General features: G+C 47.0%; 1 protein-coding gene across 4 annotated transcripts in view; it reads right to left on the bottom strand.

Moving 5' to 3' along the window:
- Positions 1–24959, bottom strand: part of DOCK11 (dedicator of cytokinesis 11) — a 163748-nt gene extending 138789 nt beyond the window's left edge. The window contains exons 1-2 of one of the 4 annotated variants that reach the window (XM_079962611.1): positions 24760–24959; positions 280–396 (exon numbers count right to left, since the gene is read on the bottom strand). In XM_079962611.1, the coding sequence (XP_079818737.1) occupies positions 280–396; positions 24760–24861 (219 nt within the window). In that variant the 5' untranslated portion in view covers positions 24862–24959. Of the gene's footprint in view, positions 1–279; positions 397–7566; positions 7612–24759 lie in introns of those variants that run through there. The other 3 variants (XM_079962609.1, XM_079962608.1, XM_079962610.1) reach the window with 3 other exon arrangements.
- Positions 24960–25571: the final 612 nt, after the last annotated feature.

Raw genomic sequence — 25571 nt, 5'->3', positions numbered from 1 at the left:
CTGCAGGGGGTTGGACTAGATGATCCTCAAGGTCCCTTCCAGCTCTACAATTCTAGGATTCTATTAAGTCTATGAATTTGTCCAACCCTCTTTCAACAATAAAGATGCAGGCAGGTGCATTCATCAATTTCCAAGGCTGTGTTCCTATTGTGTGCTGCTCAGAAGTGGCAATATGAAGAGGTATAAATAAACTATTCAAACAAGCAAAAATGAAATGAGGTGACCAGCTTGCAGCTGAGACCCAAATGCCAAGGAGGAGGAGAATCAGCAACAACTCACAGAGGCGTCTTCCATGGGGAACATAAGCAAGTCCCGGAGAGGGTCGCTGTAGATCTGCGCTTTCTTTTGGGAGACGACATTCTCGTAGTCCAAGGGCTCAATCACCTTCGTCTTTTCCTGGCAGGAGACAAGACAACACACAGTCAGGTACTGCATAACGCCCCATTAACCGTGATTGCCTCACTCCATAGGCATCCATAACAGCACTTTGACTCACAGAACCAGCACTGCTACAAGTGCCATGTAGTACTCGTTCTGCATTTATAAGTATTCAGTCTTTTGGTGTGGCAGGGTGTGTTAGGGTACTAGCAACAGCAGCAGCAGCAGCAGCAGCAGCAGCAGCCGCAGCAGCAAACTGAGTGATGAGACCATGGCATATCTTCCAACAAACCAAGATTTACAACTTCCCAGGCCCTGCATTGTTAAACTATGACTGAAAACATTATAACTTCTTTGCACTTTCTAGAGGGAGAACTAAGGTGTTTTTGGGATGGAATTATGCAAGCCAGGCTATGCCATATCCTGGAACAACCCCCTTACTGTACACCTCAGTAACTGGTATGTTTTGCACGCTGGCTTCTTCTCTCCACTCCCAAATGCTTTTGTATTTTGATATTCCAAAAGTTGGTTGTAAAACCACTTTGGGCACAGCTCACTGTGGGAAGCGCCATACAAAGGAACTAAAGTGAGGAAGCAAAAGTGTGAGCAGCGTCAATCAGTATATCCATCCAGTTATACAACTGCCCCAAAATATCTTTGTGCATCAGATCATTTGAAGAAATCTGCACATTTCTGGACTGGGAAGTGGCAAGCTCTCCCTGGGGGCTGTGTGTGTGTGTGTGTGTGTGTAAGAATAAAGCTTAAGCTGTGGGAAAGATGTTCATGAGCAGCCTTATGGGGGTTTGGCCAAAAAAGGGTCCTGTGACTTGGTCTCCAGCCAGTGCCCTGTGATGGGCAGAGCTCTTCTGCTGAATGAACAGCAGCTCACCTGCAACTTTGCAACAAAAATGCTTAACAAAACAAGTACACGCACAGAAACTGGCGAGTTCCCCCAGTTTTCAGTTAAGTGTGCAGAAATGAAACACTCTCTCCCATATACACCCTGCCTCCGTTTTTATTTATTTAATTAATTCACACCCTGCTCCTTCCTCCCAGAGGAGCCCAGGGCAGCAAACACTTGAATCCTAGAGCTGGAAGGGACCACAATGATCATCTAGTCCAAATCCCCTGAAATGCAGGAATCCTTTGCCCAAAGTGGGGCTCAAACCCACCGACCTGAGATTAGAGCAGGTCTCCTGCTCTACCAACTGAGCTATCCCTCGGAGAGAGATGAAACAACCGAAAACATCTACAAGCAATTCTAATACAGATTTGTTTATTGCAATCAAGGCCAGCCTTGCAAAGGGGGAAAGGTTGTCAACAGATGCCACAAGATTGAAGGCCCAATTCCTACATTTGAGGAAGAGAGCTCTTGATAAGATGGCATCTGGGGGATGCTCTCACCTGCAGAGCACAGTGATCACTTGGGCATCATCTTGACTCTTAATACTGGAAGCCACTTGGGGCAGAGACCTCTCCTATGCTTTGTGAAACACCAGTGTACACTGATGACACGACATAAATAGCCACTACGTGCACACACATTAAAAGCAGTGCAAATTGCTCCTGCACTCTGCAAATGTGCTTGGATTCTTTTGCTATAAAATAAAGTTATTAATAACTCTTGTGTGTCCTTTGAGTGGTTCTGACTCTGATATCAGAGGGAGCTTTGATTCAACTGCAGCAGAAACCAAGGCGATACATTTAAACCGTAGCCGCTCTCTCCCTTCCCTGGGCATTCTTAGAATTCTTAGGGGTGGTTAATCTGCAAAAAGGAACAGATTTATGAGTCCAGTTAAAAGCTCTGCCACTATTACATTTGATCCTTCTGCAAAAGGAGAACTACAGAAGGACTGGCAGGGTTCACATCCTGGCCCTTTCTGCTCCTGATTCTCCTTTAGCCAGATGCATTTATATTTGGGTTAGGGCAGAGAAATGTTAAGCAAGGTTTCTAAAGAGTAAAATGAAATAGCCAAGAAGGATAGTACATTATCGCTAAAATGCTGGAGATTTACTCCTGGCAGAGTCTAAACACAGCAAGAGCCTGCTGGATCAAGCCAATGGCCCGTCTAGTCCGGCATCCTGTTCTCACAATGGTCAACCAGATGCTTGTGGGACGCCTGCAAGTAGGTTTGGAGCACAATAGCCACTTCCCCTCCTGTGTTTTCCAGCAACTGGTATTCAGCAGCACTGCTGCCGTTGACTGTGGAGGCTGAGCAGAGTCACCCTGGCTGGCAGCCATCAATAGCCCCTCACCTCCTCCGTGAATTTGCCCAATCCTCTTTTAAAGCCACTCAAGGGGGTGGCCATGCCTGCCTCCTGTGGAAGTGAGTTCCACAGGTTAACTATGCACTGCATGAGGAAGGATTTTCTTCTCTCTTGAATCTGCCAACATTCAGCTTCATTGAATGCCCCTGAGTGGTTCCTGCAACAGTTCTAGGGTTAAGACAGAGAGAAACTTCCCTCTATCCACTTTCTCCATGCCAGGCATTATCTGATAAACATGTCACCTCTTACCTGCCTTTCTCTTGAACTAAAAATGCTTTTATTTAAAGATGTACATCCACTTTCTAATGCAGTAAAAGTCAATGTGGTGCTTTCCAGATATTTCAGACACCAACTTCTAGCAGCCCCATGTCAGGCCTGGTTGTTGTCCTCTTCAGATCACCACACAAACGCTTCTTGTTCTTTTATAAAACTTTTTATTGCGTATTAACAAAACAATCTTATAAACGGTTCTTAAATCTTATTCCTCAGAGTCACTTCTTTCAGCTACCTTCTGAGCTCTGCTTCTCCATGACCAGCCACCCTCAAAATGGCGAAGGCGCCCTTCCCTTCGCTTTCCCGCTCTTCTTTCTACCCTCCTGGCTAGAGCTGGCCTGTATCTCCCCTCCTCCCAATCTGAGCTAGAACTGAACCCTTGTCTTTCCTGGGAACAGCCGGTCCCTCCCTGTTCTTCCTCCTGCTCCCTTCTATTAGATTCACTGCTCTCCTTCCCCCTTTGGGGAATGCTTTCTCCCTCTGGGAAACTGAAAACTTCTAACTCTTCCCTGACACCCCACTACCCAATGCAGCCAACGGCCAGAGATGATGGGAGTTGCAGTCCAAAGGTATTATAAATTTAATGATTTTTCAAGAAAACATTAAGACATCATATTTCAACAAAACTTAGGTTTTCTCCTCCTCTCCACTCCTTCTTCCCACTCCCACACAAACTTAACAGAACTTGTCACAATAGGTGCATATATATATTTTTAAATGACACATTTCGATTATACAAAAACATCCTTCCAAACATCCCCATTTGGGTGGCCTGTACCTATGCTCCTTATTTGAGGCATATGAACTGAAGTGGAACCAGCCATGGTAAAAAATAATTGGATTTATTATGTTATCTTCTTTCTCGGATTTTGCTGGTCCATTTCTCCACCAGGATTAAGTCCTGAACATATGCAAACCCAACTTCAAATAGGTCAGCAGTCCAAAGGCATTTGAAGACCCTCCTCGTTGACCTAACCTTGTTCTAAGCCATTCCTAAGGCAGCTTAGAAGAGGGCAAATTCCTGCAGCTTCTGCTCATTCGCAGCTGCAAGTGCTCCCGATGTCATCTGGGGGACTGACAGCACATCTTTTGCAGCGGTGCCATCCGGGCACAGCCAATCAAGCTCATTATGGCACCTAAAAGAAGCTCAAAAAAACCTAACACAAAGGGAGGGAGGGAGAAAGAGAGAGAGAGGGAGGGAGGGAGAGAGAGAAGACTACACCGGGGTCAGCAATTTTTTTCAGCAGGGGGCCAGTCCACTGTCCCTCAGACCTTGTGGTGGGCTGGACTATATTTTTTTTGGGGGGGGGAATAAACGAATTCCTATGCCCCACAAATAACCCAGAGATGCATTTTAAATAAAAGGACACATTCTACTCATGTAAAAACATGCTGATTTCCGGACCGTTTGCGGGCCGGATTGAGAAGGCGATTGGGCTGGCTGTGGCCCCCGGGCCTTAGTTTGCCTACCCATGGATTACACCAGGGGTGTCTAAACTTTTTTCCAAAGAGGGCCAGATTTGATGAAGTGAACCAAAGGGCTGACCAAAGTTACTGACCTTTGTTTAGGATTGAAGCTGTTGAGCTTTTTTTTTTTAGGATTTTTACCCCAAGAAATAAACTGCCGCAGGGGCCGGATTAAACTGACCGGCAGGCTGAATTAGGCCCCCCAAACAGACTTTGGACATGCCTAGACTACACCATATGGGTGAAGCAGGAGGTGCAAGCCTCCACATTAACATAGCAAAGAAGAAGTGATGAACCCTGCAATGTTCGGTTTGTGGACGGATTTCAAAACCATGTGCCAAGTATTTCTATACCAGAGCCACTCTAATTCAAGCCTTGGAGAGTGTGCTTAAAAGAACCCAAAAAACTCCACCCAATCTTTTAGCTCTTTAGGGGTCAGGCTTTCTAGCGAATTAGATTCCTTATTAGGATGCTAATGGCAGATCAAATAGCAGGCTTCGAACATAACTGTGGCTTTCATGGATTGCAAAAAAAAAAAACAAGGGGAAGAACATCACCACCCTGAACATGTGGGTGAAACAGAGTTTGTTCCCCCCCCCCCTTAAATAAAGGTGATTTTATCTCTCTGTTACTGGAAGGCTCAGGCATGGAAACTGATCTCCTTAATCAGTCCACATATAGTTATGGGGATGAGGCAAATGAACGCAAACCAAATAGAACAACCATCAAACATGGCACATCTTAAGTGGAACTTCCGGTATACTGCTGCCCCACAAAAAGCTTTGCTACAGAGGCAGGCAATTAACAGCTTCCCTGTGGATCCTGCCTCCAAAAGACACACAGGTTGCAACCCTCATTGTAAAAGCTGGTCCTTCTCTGGCAAAAGGGTACAGAACCCTGGTCTCAGACAGAGCAGTCATCTCAATTGCATGCTTTTAGTTCTAACTGAAAAGCAATTTATTCCTGGCTCTCAATGCACTAGGAGACAAAATACCAGCCCCCACTCACTCCCCACTCAATGGATTCACTGGAACAGCTGAGAGGCTTCCATTGCACAGGCAGCCTGGGAAACGCATCTGCCACCACATCTCCGGGCAACCCCTTTGTGAGCAAAGAATTTGGAGAAAGCTTCAAGTTGTGCACATGGGTGGGCAGCAATAAAGGGGTCAGGCCTGGCATGGCAAGGCTCCCAGACCTCCGTCACCACAGAGAATAGGACACCTGTGGGAACTCGATTCTTGGAGAGTGAGTTTGCAGCACTGGGTAGAAGAGTGGAGAGGTCCAAGAACCAAATTTGTAGCTCTCAGGTAAGGCGCTGTTGGTGGTCACCTTCAGGAAAGAGGCAGGATGGAAGATCAAACATTCCTGAACTTCTGGTGCTTCTCTCAGGTGCTTCTCCAAAGCCAGATATGCACTGCAGATGACTCCTTACACAGCAACGGGCAGAAGATGTGACAGCACCTCATTCTGCTGCAAAATCTCTTTCTCAGACTCTGAGCTCTCAGCCTGACTCCCATCTCTGGACGCCTTTTGCTGAACTGTCCTGAAGCCATTATGGGCCCATGGACTACTTTGGGTGCTCCAATGGTGAAGGAGGGGCTAAGAGGCCAAGGACCAGCTGCTTAGAGCGTGGTGCTGATTAGGGCCAAGGTTGCAGGTTCGAACCCCATATGGGCCAGCTGCACATTCCTGCACTGCAGGGAGAGCTGGACAAGATCCTCAGGATTCCTTCCATCATTCTATGACCAGGCAGCTGAAAGGGCTGCAGGGGTGACAGGCCCCTACTGGTCTCTTAAAGAAGAGCTACTGAACATGGACTAGCCAGTAGCTCAGCGCTAGAGCAGCTGGTTTGCATGCAGAAGGTCCCTGGTTGAATCCCCACCCTCTCCAAGTAGGGCTAGGAATTTTCCTGCCTGAAACCCGAAAACTGTGGCTTATCCATGTATGGACAGGGATACAGTTTCTGTAATACAGTGGTACCTCAGGTTAAGTACTTAATTCATTCCGGAGGTCCGTTCTTAACCTGAAACTCTTCTTAACCTGAAGCACCAATTTAGCTAATGGGGCCTCCTGCTGCTGCCGCCCCACCAGAGTACGATTTCTGTTCTCATCCTGAAGCAAAGTTCTTAACCTGAGGTACAATTTCTGGGTTAGCGGAGTCTGTAACCTGAAGCGTATGTAACCTGAAGCGTATGTTACCTGAGGTACCACTGTATAATTAAGTAGAGACTGGCACCCCTGCAGGCTGTGCTCATCCACCAGTCTACCCCTTTGCCCTCCCCCAAACCTTATGTGCCCCCTCCCTTTACACCTCACACTACCCGTCACCTATCCCCCCCACAGCTTGCCCCACTTCTCCCCTACAGTTTGCTCCAAGCCTCGCTTGCTTTAATTTCCCCATCCCCTCTGCGTTAAACAGCTCACTTGAGCCAGCAGGCCTTTCCTCACACTGCAGCGATGGGCAGCCAGGAGAGCAGCATGACAACACACTACATTTTTATGTATAAGTGAAGATATGATAATACACTTTTGCATATTATTTTAACTATGCCTTTTTAAGTACACTTTCTACCTAATAGATGCATTTTTAACAGAACTTTGCTGCAAAATCCGAAGAATCACAGGTGTTGAAGGATAGGGTCTATTCCAGGATAGGCAACCTAAGGCCCGGGGGCTGGATGCAGCCCAATTGCTTTCTCAATCCGGCCCACAGACGGTCCGGAAATCAGCGTGTTTTTACATGAGTAGAATGTGTGTTTTTATTTAAAATGCTTCTCTGGGTTACTTGTGGGGCATAGGAATTTATTCATTTCCGCCCCCCCCCCCAAAGTATAGTCCGGCCCACCACATGGTCTGAGGGACGGTGGACTGGCCCATGTCTGAAAAAGGTTGCTGACCCCTGGTCTATTTAGTTTGCATATTCTTTCAGGAAGTGCAAATTAAGGAGAGCCACATTAAAATGCAAACCGAACCAAATTTCTTCCCCTATGCCCACTTATGGCTGAAGACGAATCTTGCCAACATCCAAGGATGGCTAGCACTGTTCAGACCCATAGCAAGCAGGGAGAGATGACCCCTTTCTCTTTAGCCCCTTGACTTTGGCCTTCTGGTTAATGTTTTCTGCCTCAGGACTAGTTCCATCGTTTGGAGCAAACACAGCCAATGCCGAAAAAAGCCTACCAGACTCTCACTAATGACTAGCAGAAGCATCCCAGCAGGCAGTTTTCCCAGAGCTCATAGCTTTCCATCTAGTGAATGTGGAAAAGAAAAAAAGCACAAAGCTAAGAGGTTGCTTTCTGTGACAAAAGAGAGAACTTTTCCAAGGGCCTCAGCCAACGCTTGCCAGTTCTGGATCTGTAGCGCCTCCTTCAAAACGCCTTGCAGGGATTTGCTCTGTCCAGGAGAGGGCTAGGCCCCAAGAAGCATTCTCTGCCCCATATCAGAAGCACAGAACCCAGGCCACAGTGGTGCCACCAGACCCAAGCAAGCTGCCCTGAGCTTATAAGATACAACGAAATCCCCAGAGGCAACCTCTCCAAGCACGTGTATGGAACCTGCACGCCTCTAGGTGTCATTGGGACTACAACTCCCATTAGCCCCCTCCAGTATGGTCAGTGGTCAGGGATGATGGGAGCTGTAGTCCAACAACAGCTGGAAGGCCACAAGTTCCCCAGCCTGGACTCAGATGGTTTCCCCTCCTTTTGACAGTTCAGAAGAGCTAGAAAGTTGTTAAAAAATAAATTAAGGTTCAATAAACACCTGAAGCTGTTTGAAATCGTGAATGCACAACTGGATAGCTCAGTCGGTAGAGCATGAGACTCTTAAGCTCAGGGTTGTGGGTTCGAGCCCCACACTGGGCAAAAGATTCCTGCATTGCAGGCGGTTGAACTAGATGACCTTCGTGGTCCCTTCCTGCTCCATAATTCTATGAAAGGAGAAGCTCAACAACCCTCCTCCCCCTGGCAAAAAAAATTGCTACCAAGAAATGGACAAGCATTTTTTTACTCCTTTACGTGGAATTCATTGCTTACTCTGTTCTCCAGGCAGAAAAGAAGCCAAATCACCCCAGTTTTTTGTTACAAACCCACCACCACATGGCAAGGCTGTCCCTATAAGGAGCTGCCACCAGGTGACTCGCAGGCCACAGCCTGAAAAGGAAACTGAAAGGTCAAGCTGCTGTAAACAAACAGGAGCTGGGAGCCAAAGGGAAGAGGGTTTCCCAGCACTTCTCCAGGGAATCCCAGTGAAAGCATTTTCCCCAAGAGAAACAAACACACTGGCTGATTAGAAGAGCTTCATTGAAAATTAAGCTCTCATGAGGTTTTCCCCTCTAATGCTTGCTCTGCACCTGAACACTATCGCAACTGAAAGGGCCTCAAGGTTAAGACTCTGAAACAAGATTCTGATGTCTTAGCCTCCTGTGCTGTGCAAAGGGCACATCAAACTCAACTTTAAATGTGCTCTGTCCCTGGTTATCTCTATTTTTGCTGCACCTTACCAGATGGCACCAAGAGATTTAACTGAAAGTGAAGAAGGAATTGGACTAAGGCAATTAAGTTATTAGCCGACAATGGGTTTCACTCCACACACAGCCCAGGGGCATCTAAGCCCTCCAAACAAACCCTGTTGCCACAGGGGAAACCAGGGATGTGCCAATGAAACTGACTGCTGCCATTAATTTCAGGCCAATGCAAGACTCTCAGGACAGAAGCAACCTGTGTCATTCTCAAAACAACCAGCAAAGTCAGCTGCTCAAAGGAGAGCAATGGGGCAGCTGGCCAGCTTAGACAAAGCCCAGCACCCAAGCCCAAGGATGGGGAACCCTTTTCAGTTCAATGGCTGCATTTGCTTCTAGGCAGCTTTTTGTGGCCTGTGTGTCAGTGGTGGGTGAGGCCAGAAGCAACAATGGGCAGGGCAGCAATTGCTATGCACACACTCAACCTCCCCCCCCCCATCCAAACAGAGTTTATGGGCACATTCCAGTCAGGTGAAGGTGCTCAGGGAGGATGCAAAGTGGAGTTGGTGAAGGCTGTGGCTCGGGGAGAGCTCCAAGGGCCGGAGAGAAAGGCTTGGAGGGCCACACTTGGCCCCGTGCCTCAATCACCACCTTGATCCAATGACTTCCCAGTGCAGCCAGAAGTCTTCCACCACCCGCCATCTGCAATGCTACCAGGTGTGTTTCCCATCACAAGAACGATGGCTCTTTGGGTCTTCCAGAGCATGAAAGCCATGTGCTTTGCCATCAAAACTAGCTTTCCCCATGCGTTCATTCTTGCACAGTGCACAATATCTGCTTTTGAATATCACAATAACTAGCAATGGCCACTCTGCATCCCCCTGTTTAGGTGCTGGATCTGAGGTCTTCTTGTTCACTCAGGCAGTTTGTAATTGAGCTGGTGCCTGTGGTGCCGATCTATTACTATTAATTAATTATTAATTACAATTATTAGCATTTATATCCCAACTTTCCTACAAGGAGCGCAAGGCAGCATACATGCTCCCCCCCTCCTCACTTAACCCCAACAACAACCCTGCGAGGTAGGCTAGGCAGGGATACGGCAAATGGCCCAAATTGACCCAGTGAACTTCACAGCAGAGTGGGGATTTGAACCCTGAGCTTCCAGGTCATTTTTCAAACTTGGGTCCCCCGCTGTTGTTGGACTCCAACTCCCAGCATCCTGGACCACTGGTCTTGCCTACTAGGGATGGTGGGAGTTGTTGGCCAACTACAGCTAGGGACAAAAGGTTGAGAAAGACTGCTCTAACCACTACACCACACTGGGTGGGGAGTTGAGGTTGCCTTATTAATATTTTATTGGCTGGGCATTGCAGGGATTTTGTACTGCACATTGTTTTAAATTTTCTGGTTTTGTTTATTTTTATCTATTGTATTACATCCTATAAGCAGATTCCTGCATCACATAATCATGATGGCAATGGTGATGACAACACTCCAAGGCAGTTTCACAGCTACCTGATGCGAGGACAGAGGCACCTTTTAACAACCTCTGCACAGCTCCTTCTCCTGCTACTAAAGCTCTGTTGCGAATACAGCATGAACTTCTTCGCCCTGCTCTCTGTAGTGCAACATTCTGGGCTGCAGCCAACAAGCGATGGATCAGGAGTGGCTCCGGGAAGTCTGTTTACAGAAAACCACGCCAGAACCAGCTGGATCTGAGCCCTTTTGGTATCTGGAAAGGCTCGTGCTAGTCAGTTGTTTTCAGAGGAGGATGGCGAATTAGCCTCAGCTGCCCCACATCAGGAAGAATGCAGCTTTTGCCTCTCTCTGGATTTGAATCCCCAGAGAAATCATTGCAGCTGTCTCCTGTATTGCACCCCAAGGCAGAGAAGCAACCAAGCCGAAGAGAACGGGGGGGAATGTAGGGCAGCCCCCATTAGGAAAACGGCATGGGGGGCACGCAGGGATTTGTGTGGCATTTCAGAGACAAGCATGCAGAACTAGCCAATGTGTTGCCTCTCCAGGGACTCCAATTCCCATCAGCCCCTGCTGCTCAGGGCTGATGGGAGTTGTAGTCCAGCAACAGACTGGCTGCATGGCTACAGTGGCTTGCTTTTTCCTCCTCCAGGGATCAAAGCACTTTGAAAGGTGTCAAGGCCTGCAGATATCCCTCTCCTGCTTCTGGTCACACAGGTTGTGCAGGCTTTGAGGTTGCTGTAATAGAAAAAAAAGCCTGCCACACTTGTTGGATCAGAGATGACAAGGGAAATCAGCGTGGGCAACAGAGGCAATGGTACCTGCACTATAACACTTTCAACGCTGAGCAAAACCCAACTGATCCTCCTCTCCAGCCTCCAGAACAGCCTCTGCTCTCCTGGTGCCCTCCAGATATTTTGGATGGCGACTCTCATCTGCCCCAGCCTTTTGTGGCTAACATTGAGGGATGATGGGAGTTGTAGTCCAAAACTTTTATTTTACCTCATTTTTATCCCTTCATTGCATGGGGTTGGACTAGATGACCCTTGGGGACCCTTCCAACTCTACAAATCTAAGATTCTATGGTTGCATGTATTCATAGCCCACCTTTTCCTCCAAGGAGCTCAAAGTGGAAAACGTGATTCTTCCCCACTCAGCACAATTTAATCACCACAACAGCCCTGTGAGGCAGTGACCAGTCCTTTGGCAGTGAGCTTCATGGCTGAGTGCAGATTTGAATCCTGGTCTCCCAGTCCTAGTCTTACACTCTTACCATTACACCACCACTGCCCCTCTCGCTGTAGGGAACCATTCTAAGGGAGGCTGTTCCGGAGCCACAGTGAGCAGGAAGGAAGCCAGAGACGGGGAACCTTGCCGAGTCACTCTAACGAAGATGAACGATAATAAGGCTCATGAAAAGCAAGACGTGAAAGCTTGCTGAGCAGCACTCCAACAGCCAAGCCAGGCATTCCTCCTCCAGCCAACTGCCGCTATTCTGGATTTGTTCTTTCTGACCACAAGAACTGCAAAACTCCTTGACTCTGTTACCGAAGGCTGCTTTGGCTGCTGACTCTGCACCCACCGTTGCAGCCTCTCTGTTTCCAGGCAGCAGCACTCGGCTGAAAAGGAAGCCACACTCTTGTTTTGGTTGCTGCTGAGCGATACAGAGTGCATGACCCTCCCCAAGACGAAACGGGGAATCTGTTCCGGTTGTTCTCATCTGCTTTGCTGGAAACACAAGTTGCACAGCAGGGAGGAAAGAAGCAAGCCAGCCTGAAATCCCTAAATGACCTAGGATCATGCCTCCACCTGACCACCCAGCTGACAAAACAGCTCACTTTCTGTGTTGCCTTGACCATGGGATGTTTCTGAGGTCTGACTCAATGGGACAGAGGTGCTTGGGGTGATCCAGACCTTCAGGGAATTAGAGCAGAGGAGTCAGCCTGCTGGATCAGGCCTTTGAAGTCAAGCACCCTGTTTGCACCCTGGCCAACCAGATGCCCCAGTGGGAAGCCTGCAAACCGGGCTTGAGTGCAGCAGCATCTCTTCTCATTTGTGATTCCCTGGTACCCAGAGGCATGCTGTCTCCAGCATAGGAGGCAAATGGCAGTTGGGTGATATTCTGGATTTCTTGCATTAAGCAACAGCAACACACATAATGAAATGATTTACTAAAGGAATCCTTCCTGAACTGTGCTGTTTGGGACTGCGGGTAGTGCATGGGGGAGGATGGGAATCACTTTTTCAAAAGCCATTCTATGCAGAAATAAATATACAGAACTCTTTTGAACGTAGAGCTCTAGTACATTACACGGAGGTGTTCCTGGCTAAACCTCATCCTGTATGTGCCGGGGGGGGGGGGGGGCAACGTATAAGGAGCCTTCATTACATGGGGGTTGATTCAACAGTCCAGTCCCCTCCCTCCAAGTTACAGCCTGGAGTGGTACATCCCCAGAAGACTCTGCTATGTGGTTTTGATGGACAGGCAGATAACTGTTTGGGTTTTGACGGCCTCAGCCAGCTTCCTAGTTCACACACTGTATTAGCAGCAGCAAGTCCCCTTATTTCTAATTCCCTTTGCTGATTAGAGGTCACTTCCTTTGCAAACCGACTGGATTGTTTATGGATAATGAGCAGAGAGATCAGCCAAGAAAGTATAATGTTATAAACAATGGTTGCTCCCAAAATCTAGGCTGAGCATTGCAGTAGCTGATACCCCACCCCAATCGAGTCACCCTACACAACCCAAAGATTTCCAGTATTGGGTGTGCAGTAACCAGACCTGGCTTCCATTATATTTGTGTACTTGCCACTTCCAGGTTTGAAGACTGCAGTGCTCTTTACATGGGGACACGCTTGAAGGGTGACAAGGGCTCTGACAAGGAGCTGCCTGATCAAGCTACACCAATACACCATCTGCTTCACTGGTTGCCGGTTTGATTCTGGGCTCAATTTAAGGTTTGACCTCCGTCCCACTACATATGCCCATCTGCAGGTCTTGCTGCCGGCCTGTTCATTCGTAGCACCAAGGATTTGTAACCGACTCCTGAAAAATGTACTCTGCTGCACTACGCCCAGTGGACTGTGAAGACCATTTTATCTTGGTCTGCCTACCAAGGAACTTGATTTATCATGGATCTGCCGGTGGTTTTTGGCACACACGTTATATTTTAGGCTGAAGTTTGCTCGAGCTTTGATTTTATATAAGCAACCTTGTTATACGGCTGCAAAAAAAGGCAGGAGATAAATAAACAAGCCAAGACACCAGATCAGGGTTTATGGCTCTGTTGTAAACAATTTAATCACTTGATTTCAGCTGTTTTTAGTTACTGGATTTTTGTGTGTGGTTGGTTATGCGTTTAAACAACCCTAACCCCTGGGGTCACTACAAGACCATAGATCTAAAAATACTTCAGCCTGTCTTCTGGGAAATTTCTCCAAATGGACCTAATTGTTACAACTGTTAATGACATTGCTCCTCTTGGGCAGAGATGGCTTGGCCACTGGACTCTATGCTCTGGTAACTTCCAGGCTGCAAGAGTGCTGGAATGCACTCTTTGTGGGGCTGTGCTTGAAGATGGCTCAGAAACTTCAATCGGATTACATTTTCATTTGCTAAAGAAACTTCAGTTGGGCTCACAATGCAGTGGCTGGGTTCCAGTTAGATATCAAGCGACCCCCATTTTAAAACAGCTGCACTGTTTTGCCATTTTGTTTCCAGGTCCAATTCAAGGTGCTCATGTAAGTGTGGCATGGTGGTTAGAGTGTCAGACCAGGACCTGGGAGACCAGGGTTCAAATCCCCACATAGTCATGGAGCTCACTGGGTGACTTTGCAGTCAGGCACAGCCTCTTCACCTGCCTCACAGTCACCATAGGGATTAACTGGGGAGGGGGTGAACCATGGACTCCTTGAATAAAAAAGTGAGTTATATATTTAATAAATAAGCTCTTCTGCTTATCTGCTTAAGAAAGCTGGAGGGGCCAGCCAGAAGGAGATGTCAGTCATCAACCTGGCATCCAGAGATCTCCATGTGATTACAGTTGGACCCGCGCCAGTTGCAAAACACACCTGGCTAATTTTGAACATGGTGGCAGCTCCTGAGTTTCTCCCCACAGAGATGTGCCTGCCACCTTCATTAGACAGCTCCTGGTGAATTCTGAAGATGCATCTCTTTACCCTTTATTTTTAGGACTTGATATAACTTTATCTCTTTCAGGATCTCCTGTGATTTTGGTTTTGCTCTCTGTTTCTTCTCTCCTTCCTTTATTTTCTCCAGGATTTTATCCTTTTTCTCATTTTGTATTTTCTTCTTAATTGCATTCTGTTGTATCAAAAATCCTCTCATAACCGCTTTACTTGCGTCCCAAATTACTCTTTTTTCCACTGTAGTGTTCATATTTATCTTAAAATAGTCTCTCAAGGTTTTTTGGGCCTTCTTGGTCACTTCTTCATTCCTAAACAAAGTATCATTCATCCTCCATCTAAAGGAACCAATTGGCGTCAATTTCATCTCCATCTTCACCAGATTATGGTCAGAACAAGTTTTGGGGCATATCTCCACCTTGCTAGTTTTCGGAACCAGACCTCTAGTTATCCAAATTTGGTCAATTTTTGTCCATGTCATTTTAGCTTCAGAGAAAAAAGTTCCCTCTCTTCCCAAAGGATTCTTCGTTCTCCAAATATCAACTAAATCCATATTTTCAGTCATGTCAAAAAAAGTTTTTGGTAGTCTACCATCTTTGGTGACTACCTGTCTCTGTGCCTTATCCATATTTGTAGACACCACTCCATTCATGTCTCCCATCAAAATCATATTATAATCCATATAGTCCATTAGAATCTCATGTAACTTCTTAAAAAATTCTGATTTTCCTTCATTTGGTGCATAGATACCTACTATCAAAAATTTCTCTCCTTGTGATTGAATTTCAATTGCAACAAATCTTCCTTGTTCATCTTTAAACATAAATTTTGGTGATAGGCTCTCCTTTGCATAAAGTACCACTCCTCTTTTTTTAACTTTATCTGATGAAATAAATTTATGGCCCAGTCTTTTATTGCTCAATATCTTCCTGTGTAGCCTTATCACATGTGTTTCTTGTAGACAAATCAAGTCCAAATGTTCTTTTTTCAATAAATGGAAGACTCTCCGCCTTTTTTCCGGGGAGTTCAGTCCATTAACATTCCAACTCAATACTTGCAACGCCATGGTGTAATTACTCTGATTTTCCTCCAACTGCACCCAATGCTTGCTCTTCTTCTGTTGGTGTTGTTGGTGTCTCATTCACTGGGGGATCCAGTCCAAAGGAATGTTGATATGTCCAATATTCCCTTATTTGATGATCTTCTGTCCAATGCTCTTTGCTCTAGTCCTCTGTCTGGTGGTCTTCTATCCAATGCTTCTGGCTCTTTCCCAAGTCCCTTCTGGAGATCTTCTTCGTATTTATCCAAAAACTTCACTTTATCTTCTACTGGTCTTATTTTTATCTTCCTTCCTTTGAAACTGAAAGATAAACCTTGGGGAAACTCCTACCTGAAGATAATTTTACTCCTTCTCAGCAGGTCGACCAAATCTCTATAATTAGACCTAAGATCCAAAAGGTATTTCGGAACGTCTTTAAAAATTTCCACTCTTGACTGTTGTATTTCCAAAGTCTTCAGATAGTGCCAACCCAAAATTCTATCTCTCTCTTCTTTAGTTCGGAGGGTGATCAAAGAGTCTCTTATTCCACTCTTTCTTTTTTTCCCCTTTTTTTCCCCCTCTTCCGAGTCTAAAGGCACTCACAATTCTGAATTCCTCTTGCTCCAAGTCCAATTCCCAAAAATCAGCAAATTCCTGCGTGAGAAATTCTATCAAACTGTCCTTCTCCAGTTCAGGTATGGCTCTAATCCTCAAATTTGTCTGTTTTTCTTTGAGCTCAATCATAGAAAGCGTCAGCTTATGGTCATCAAGTTGCCTCTGTAGATCTGGGACTCTCTCTGCCTACAGTTGTGTTACTTTATCTTCTACAACAGCAACTTTTTCCCTGGCTTCCTCTGCGGTCTGTCGAATCAAAGTAGATTCCTGTATCAATTTCTGGATGGTTTCTGTATTAGTATTCACCTTTTGTCCCAAATTATTTATACTTTCTGTGTTTAAATCAATTTTAATAGTTGCAGCATCCACTTTCGCATTTGTCGCATCCACTTTCGCATTTGTCGCGTCTGCTTTCTTATTAAGCTGTTCCAATGCCTCATTAATCTTGCCCAATGCAGCCGCTAATGCCTCTTCTGTTGACATTCCTCTTGATTTAGAATGTACTAATGCAGCCGCTGAGGGAGCAGGGGGACCTGATGTTGAGGCTCTCCTAGGTTGCTGCCAAGACTTCCCAGACCTTGTTGTTTTTTCTGGGATTGACTGGTCTATCTTTCCCTTTCCATCTGCCATAACACTTAAAGAGTTCAAGGTCAGTCTCACAGTCACACAGTTTTTATCTTACAGCTGGGAATTACCTAATCCAGCTCCTGTGGCAGTTTCAAAGACTTCCTCTAGAGGGAAACAGTTGCAATTTGTAACAGTCCATAATGTCCCCTTTTAAAATGCAGTTCAAACAGTAAAGTTAGTTAGTTTCAGTTTTCGGTTACTTTTTAAAATCAGATGGAGACAGTTTCTCAAAGGATTGCTGTGCCTCTGCCGTCCACACGAACTTCTTCTTGCTACTGAGACAATCGGTGATAGGTGCAGTCAAGTGTGCGAAGTTCTTGATGAACTTCCTATAGAAATTCGCAAACCCCAGGAACCTCTGCACGTCCTTCCGGTTCTTAGGAGTCTTCCATTCCAGCACCGCCTGCACCTTGCTTGGGTCCATGGCTAAGCCCTTGTCTGACAACCTGTAACCCAGGAATTCGACCTCTCGGGCATGGAATTGGCACTTCTCTAGCTTCACCCACAACTGGTGCTCCTGCAACCTCTTCAGCACTTCTCTGACATCTTTTACATGCTGTTCCTCATTCTCCGAGTAGATCAGTACGTCATCTAGGAAAGCCACGCAGTTCTTGTACAAGAGGGGCCCCAACACGTGGTGCATGAACGATTGAAAACATGCAGAACCCGGTTGTAATCCGAAGGGCATAACTAAGTACTCAAAAGCCCCCAAGGGGGTGAACATGGTGGTCTTCCATTCATCCCCTTCCCTTATCCTAATCAAATTGTACACCCCCCTAAGATCCAACTTGGTAAAAACCTTTCCCTTCCTTACCCTGGTCAAAATGTCATCAATTCTGGGCATTGGGAAGGTCACCGGCTCCAATATCGAGTTTAACCTCCTATAATCACAAATTAGTCTAAGTTCTTTTGAGTCTCTCTTGTCCACAAAGAATACTGGACTGCCCCCCACCGCCCTCGATTCTCTTATGAAACCCCTCTTCAGGTTCTTGTCGATAAACTTCCGCAACTCCTGCATTTCTCTGTCCAACATGGCGTACAGCTTACCCACTGGCAGCTGAGCCCCTGGGAGTAGGTTGATTTGACAGTCAAAGGACCTATGGGGGGGGCAGTCTATCCGCCTCCTTCTCACTGAAGACTTCTTCCAAATCCACGTATTGCGGCGGCACCCTCATCCTTTCCTCTGTCTCCATCCCTGCCACTCTGGCCACGGCTATCCTCGGGGTCTCCCCCCCGTGGCAGTGTTCTAAGCAGTGAGCTGACCCAAAGGCTACTGTCCACTGGTGCCATCCCACTACCGGATCATGCAGCGCCAACCAGCTCATCCCCAGTATGATTGGCGGCCCGGCCAGTGTGGCTACGTGAAAGGCAATTGTCTCAGTATGCCTGGAAACTCTCATCTTCATGGGAGGAGTCTGGTGGGTCACTTCTCCCCCAGGAGTTCTCTCCCATCAATGGTCGTTACTTGCAGGGGGCGCTCTAAAGGCAGCAACTGGAGTTGGTGCTCTAGTGCAAAGTCCTTGCTAAAGAAATTGCAGGAACTGCCTGAATCCAGCAGTGCCTTCACCTTAATAGGATGTCCGTTGGGAAGCTCTAGCTCCACCTCTATGGCTATGGCTGACCGGGGGGGGTCTGGTTTGGGCACTCTTACTGGTTGTTTGCCTGGCTGCTGTGCCCTCTGATCGGCAGCCAAGCGCTCTCGTTTCCCTGCTGTGAATTCCCCTCCTCCTCACTGCCCGCTGCCCCCACCATCCCTTGCCAAGCCTTTCTCTGAGGGCACACCCTGGCAAAATGTCCCGGCTGTTGGCAGTGAAAACACTTCCTGGTCATTTTCCCCTCCTTTTTGTGCACCTCGCCGGAGTTTGAAACCCCGCGTGCGTGCGTGCCTCCGATTTCCATTGGCTCCTCTGGCTGGGAAGGTTGTGCCGGCATTTCAGGAATCCGGTTGTCATGCCAACGCTCTGCTCTCCCTTCCCGCCTCTCTAAAGCCTTGGCGTATTCCAACCGCGTATTCCATACTCTTGGCATATTCCAACCGCCAGAGCCATTTTGGTCAGCTGATCCATCGATTGCGGACGGGGCGAGCGGGCAAGTTCGTCCTTAACCCAAGGGGCTAAGCCTTCCTCAAACAGCATCTGAATAGGTTCCCAGCTCACTTCCCACCCAAGTTTGTGGATTAGCATCGAAAACCGCGACCAGTACTCTCTAACTGATTGGCTCCCTTGCTTGCAAACCATCAGTTCTCTGCGCCCCACACTCTCCTCCACTTCACTCAAAAACATGTGATCCATGGTGCTAAAAAACTTCTTCAGGTCTTTTAAGGCAGCATTGTCCGATGCCATCAAGGGTCTAACCCAATCCCTGGCGCCGTCTTGAAGATGCCCTATCACATAGGCAACTCTTGCACCATCGTCCACAAAATCATCATACTGCAGTTCCAGCGCATACTGCACCTCCGTCTTAAAAGCATGATAGTCTCTTGGATTGCCCCCAAACTTATGCACCAGTCCCGGTACCTTTCTTGCAATGGGGGTGGGTTTCCCCTGAGCATCCTGAGTCCGCCTTTCGTCTAGCCGCGCCACTAGTAAAGCCAGCTGTTGCTCCAAATCTCTGTTTCTCTCCTCCAGAGTTGGTCCTCCCCTGGCTTCCTCTCCTGCGCCTGCTCCTCCTCCGGTCTGACTCATGATGCTCCCTCCGCACAAACAACGTCAAAGACTGACGGATTGCTGTTATGGGGTATGGGGTTGCCTGTGCGTAAATCGTAAACTGCTCCAAGCTGAGTAGTTTGGTTAAAACTTTCCCCAGCCTGGACAGTCAGTACACCGTGACTGTCTCAATCACTGGCAGAATCCGTCAGTGGGCGTTTCCTGAAAATCTTCCAACATAGAAGTTCTTTCACACCCAATAGCCGCCTGCCTTCTCTGCGCGAAACCTTTTTGCGCAGAGTGGGTGTCCCCAGAGGAGGTCCCGTGCTCTCCCCGCTGGCTTCACTGGAAGAGTCCTGGAGCCTTCTCTCTGAAGTTCCCTCAGACTCCCCTTTCTCCCTGGCGTCACGTCTATTTCCTTCCCCAGCGGTGGCTTCCTCTCTCTCCTTGCTGGTTCCCTCTCCAGCATCCTTTTGGAGCCTCACCACCACCCTTGGCTCCGATGGCAGTTTCCTGACAGGCAGTTGTGATATTTGTGGACGCGGAGAAAGCTTTTGATAATATTTATTGGAGTTTTATGAAGAAGAATTTACAGGGGATGGGGGTAGGTCAAGTTTTTGAAAACGGTATAGGTGCAATTTATTTAGAACAAAAAGCAAAATTAATTGTGAACAATGTAGTTACAGAAGAGTTTAAGATTGAGAAAGGAACACGACAAGGTTGCCCAATCTCTCCACTGCTTTTTATACCAGTCCTGGAGGTTTTGCTAAATATGATTAGAAAGGACCAACTGGTTAAAGGTATACAAGTGGGAGTAAAACAGTATAAACTGAAAGCATTTGCTGATGACCTAGTATTGACTTTACAGGAGCCAGAATCTAGTACTAAAAGGGTATAGGAACTGATTCAAAAATTTGGACAGGTAGCAGGCTTTAAGTTGAACAAAATGAAAACTAAGGTCTTAGAGAAAAATTTAACTGTGAATGAGAGAGAGAAGTTCCAGGAGGAGACAGGATTAACATTGGTCAAGAAAGTGAAATATTTAGGGGTTAACATGACTGCCAAGAATGTGAATCTGTTTAAGGATAACTATGAAAAATGTTGGATTGAAGTGAAAAAGGATTTAGAAATATGGTCAAATTTGAAGCTATCATTGCTAGGTCGAATTGCTGCGATAAAAATGAATGTATTGCCAAGGATGTTGTTCTTGTTTCAAACATTGCAAATTATAGACAAGATGGACTGTTTCAAGAAGTGGCAGAGAGATATTTCTAGATTTGTCTGGCCGGGCAAGAAGCCTCGAATAAAATTTAAGATATTAACTGATGCTAAAGAAAGAGGTGGATTTGCCCTGCCAGACCTTAAACTTTACTATGAATCAGCTGCTTTTTGCTGGCTGAAAGAATGGCTGCTTCTTGAAAACACTGATGTGCTGGATTTAGAAGGTTTTAACAATGTATTTGGTTGGCATGCATATCTGTGGTATGATAAGGTAAAAGCACATAAAGCGTTTAAAAACCATATTGTTAGAAAAGCACTGTTTAATGTTTGCATAAGATACAAGGATTTGTTAGAAAATAAAACCCCAAGATGGTTGTCACCAATGGAAGCGAAGGCACAGAAAAAACTCAATATGGAGGCCAAATGGCCGAAATATTGGGAAATTTTGGAACAAGATGGAGACAGAGTAAAACTGCAGAGCTTTGAAAAATTAAAAAACAAAGTGCAAGATTGGCTCCATTATTATCAAATAATGGAGGCATATAATTTGGACAAAAAAGTTGGCTTCCAGGTGGAAAAATAAAAATTGGAAACAGAATTGCTAGATCCCAAAATTAAGAATTTGTCAAGAATGTATAACTTGCTGTTGAAATGGAACACTCAGGATGAAACGGTGAAATCTGCTATGATTAAATGGGCACAAGATGTTGGACATAACATTATCATGGCTGACTGGGAACAGTTATGGACCACAGGTATGAAATTTACGGCATGTAATGCCCTAAGAGAAAACTTAATGAAAATGATTTACAGGTGGTACATGACACCAGTCAAGCTTGCAAAAATTTACCATTTGCCCAATAATAAATGCTGGAAATGTAACGAGACTGAAGGTACATTCTTTCACCTTTGGTGGACATGCCCAAGGATTAAGACATTCTGGGAGATGATTTATAATGAAATGAAAAAGGTATTTAAATATACCTTTCTGAAGAAACCAGAGGCCTTTCTCCTGGGCATGGTCAGCCAATTGGTGCTAAAGAAGGACAGAACTTTCTTTATGTATGCAACAACAGCAGCAAGAATACTCATCGCGAAGTATTGGAAGACACAAGATTTACCCACCCGGGAAGAATGGCAGATGAAGCTGATGGACTATATGGAATTGGCGGAAATGACTGGCAGAATCCAAGACCAGGGAGAAGAGTCAGTGGAAGAAGATTGGAAAAAAATTAAAGATTATTTACAGAAATACTGTAAAATTAATGAGCTTTAGAAAAATGGTGGAATGAAGTTATATGGCTTTGGCAAAAATGTTATAAGGAACTAGGTACAGATAGATTGTTAATGTATTAAAAGGGAAAAAACCAAGGTTAGAATATGTTAAGATTAATTACAGGACAGAAAACAGAGGAAGATGGGAAGGAGTTGCTGAAAAAGTTAATTGAAGTGGAATACAAAAAGGGAGGCGTGAGGAAGTCAATGAAACAAGCGAATGAAAGATAAGCTTGAAAATATTGGAAGTGTTTTTAATTGTTCTTGTTTTGTTTTGTTAATTCAATGTTCTATGTAGTGTTTTTGTTTTTGTATTGTGTTATATTGATTTGTTTAATTTTTTTTTCTTTTTGTAATCTTTAAACTCTTAATAAATATTATTTAAAAAAATATTTTTAGGACTCACTTAATTTTTGAGATTGCAAGTGCCCCCCCCCCTTCAACATTGTATTCCACCCTGGGACTCTGGGATAAAGGTGGGAAATAAATTATAACAACATTGATATAGTAAAATAGGCCGCTTGAGCTCCTGTTTTTGTGGAGAAAGATTTCTGTAGCTGAAGTCACACCTAAAGCACCAGCCCTCCCCGTCTCCTGGCATGCCCATAGGAAACCATTTGCCGCCTCTTCAGCTCCTCATATTTCTGCTTTCTGAGAATATTTCTTCCCATAGAGCACAAATCCGTATGGCGAGGGAACAGCATGGAAAATGGAACATGGAACATGGAAAACATGGAAAATCTCAGTGATACTTTGCACACACTTCAGAAGGCAGACCTCAGAGCATCCAGCTCTACCAAAGACTCACAAGCTGCCCCTGGCTGCTTCTGAAAACATCCTGCGTCTGCCAGCGGAACAAAACTCAGTTCCATAGCAGAGAGAGAAAGGGTGTTCAGCTTCCACAAAGGCAAAAACCAATCTAGCCCTGTGAGGTAGACTCAGCATTAACTAAAAACCTCATAACTCTGAGGCCCTGTGCCACCAAGGCATGTCACAATACACCTTTTATTTACAATGCCATTAAAAAAAAATCTCTTCCAGCTAAAGCTTGAGGCTGTAATATGTAAGACCCAATATCTTTGCCACTTGGTTCCTGGCCAAAACCAGCCAGGAAAATACTGTCATGGCAATATGTGCAGTATGTGCAGGTCTGGACTTTGCAAAGAGAGCCAATAATTTTCAATAATATAATAATAATAATTTATTATTTCTACCCCGCCCATCTGGCTGGGTTTCCTCAGACACTCCAGGCAGCTTTCAACAGAACATTAAAACAAAATAGAACTTCAAACATTAAAAACTTCCCTAAACAGGTATATAAAGCTTCTAGCCCTCGTGTTTTTACTTTTTAAAAAGTGCTCTTTTAAAAGCTGCAGCTTGCTCTTTTAAAAAAGTACTCTTCTAGCCCTCCTGCTTGAAAAGACAGGCTTGAAAATGGGCAGGAAGCATCAGATAGTTAGAAGAACCGGCAGTTGAATGACGTGACTTGGACTGGTGCATCATGGGAGGAGAGGGTGGCAATTTTGACCGTAGTGCATCCACATGGTGAGCACAGGAGACACGGACTGCATAGGCTACACTGATCCTGCCAGCTGTGGCCACTAGACACTGGGGCAGCTCAATCATAACTCTAAGAGGATATGTTTGGGTGCTTTCCTCAAATCAAAGCAAATCTCCAGACAATGCTGGCTGGCTCCTACTGCACTTCCTAGGCACAGCTCAAACCATCTCTGTTGCTCCCGGATGTTGGCATAAGCCCTCAGGATGGTCGGCATGTGTGTTGTTTTAGGAAGACAACATGGCAAGGGTCTGGTTGCACTATAGGAACACAACCTAAGGAAAGCCTCACTACAGGATCAGGCCCAGGGGGCCCCATCTAGCCCAGCATCCTCTTCTCACCGTGGACAACCAGCTGGCCCAATGACAAGAAGCCCAATGCAGGGCCTGAGTGCAAAACCACTCTTCCCACCTGCGCACGCAAGACATCTCCAAAAGAATCCCGGGAACTGTAGCTTGCCCACAGAGCTACAATTCCCAACACCCTTAACACACCAGGATTCTGTTTTTGGTTGGAGCAGAGAAATGTGCTCTAAATGTACAATGTGTGTGAACGCAGCCCAGACACTCTGCCTGGACAGCGAAGGGGGAATAACATAGAGATAGGGGCTAGTCCTAGTAGCTGCTGAAGGCCTCATCACCCTCAAACCACCACTTCATCCATCCTGCAGACCAGCCTCCAAACTCTAGCTTGGCCTCCTTCTCTCTGCCCGACACAGCCTGCAAAGGGAACAAGCTGGCATCTCTCCTATGGGGCGCAACTGGGCTCTGGGTTCCTATGCCGCAAGTATTTGGTCCTTAGGGCTGGACGGGCAACTAACACGCTAAGCCTCCTTCTCTTCCCCGCCCCAGGAAACCTCCTCCCTCTCCTCTTCTGGGTGCTGGGTGGAGCCTTCCTTCCCCTTCTGAGAGCGGAGGAGCGGCTTAGAGCTGTTCCGAGAGAGGGGGCCTCTCTCCCAGCCCACCGCGGGAGCCCACCACAGACGCAGCTGGTCCCTGCCGTCCTGCCCAGCTGCGCGCAGCCACGCCCCCTCGCTGACACCAGCTCTCCATCCTCGCTTCACCCCAAAGCACCCGGACCCCTTCCCGCCGCGCGCTTCACACCCCGTTCCTCCTTTCCCCATCAGCTACCTCCCGAGGCCCAGCAGCAGAAGAAGAAGAAGGCCGCCTCTGGGCATGCACAGAGAGCGAGCCGGCGGCTCGCAGGAAAGAGGCGTGAGCGCACGCCGCAGGCTGGAAGCTACCCGGCAACGCCGCCGCCACGCGCCCCCGCGTTGCCCGGCGCGCCCCGGAATTAAAGCCCGGCTCCTTACCAGCCCCGGCGAGGCGCGCACCGCCTCCGAGACGCTCTGCCGCAGCTCTGCTGCCGTGCCCGGCTTGCTCAGCCGCTTCGTGAATTTGCGCACCTCGGCCATTGCTCCCGACAGCCGGAGCAGCAGAAACAGTTGCAAGGATAGCCCTGAGTCCGAGCCCGCCAGAGGGTCCGGCTCGCCTCCCTCCCGCCCAGGCGAAGGAGGAGCGAGGGGCTGGACCAGAGCAGCCCTCCCCGGCTGGAGACAAAGGAAGGAAGGCGGGGGGCGAGGAGGAGAGCGTGGCAGACGCGAGCCGGGGCCGGCAGGGAGCAGCACAGAGGGTCTGGCGCAGCCCAGTTCCGGGTCTTCCTCGCATCTTCCACAGGACCGGCTTTTCCTCCTCTTAGACCGGGTCAGCGCAGTATCGCAGACCCCGGCTTGAAGTCGTTCTGCGGGGCTTTCAGGCATTCCCAGCATGTCGCTGGGGAACTGAACATCTTCCGCTGAGCTGGGATCCTTTAAGAACACACGGGAGCTGCCTCAGACTTGAATCAGAAAGGGAATGCATCTTGTTCAGTATTATTTATGCCAGGGTTTCCCAAACTTGGATCTCCCGCTGTTTTTCGACTACAACCCCCATCATCCCTGCCACTGATCCTGGTAGCTAAGGATGATGGAAGTTGTAGTCCAAAACAAGTTGGAGACTCAAGTTTGGGAAACCCCACTCTACAATGACCAGCCGCCAAGACTCTCCAGGATTTCAGGCAGGGAGTCTTTAGCGGCCCTGCTGTGGGCGGAAGATGGGGCTTCTGCAGCAAAAGGGATGGACGCGG

The sequence above is a fragment of the Podarcis cretensis genome (assembly GCF_951804945.1).
Source record: "Podarcis cretensis genome assembly, chromosome: Z".
Taxonomy (NCBI): domain Eukaryota; kingdom Metazoa; phylum Chordata; class Lepidosauria; order Squamata; family Lacertidae; genus Podarcis; species Podarcis cretensis.
The sequence above is the reverse complement of the archived record's forward strand: the minus strand, read 5'-3'. Positions and strand labels throughout refer to the sequence as shown.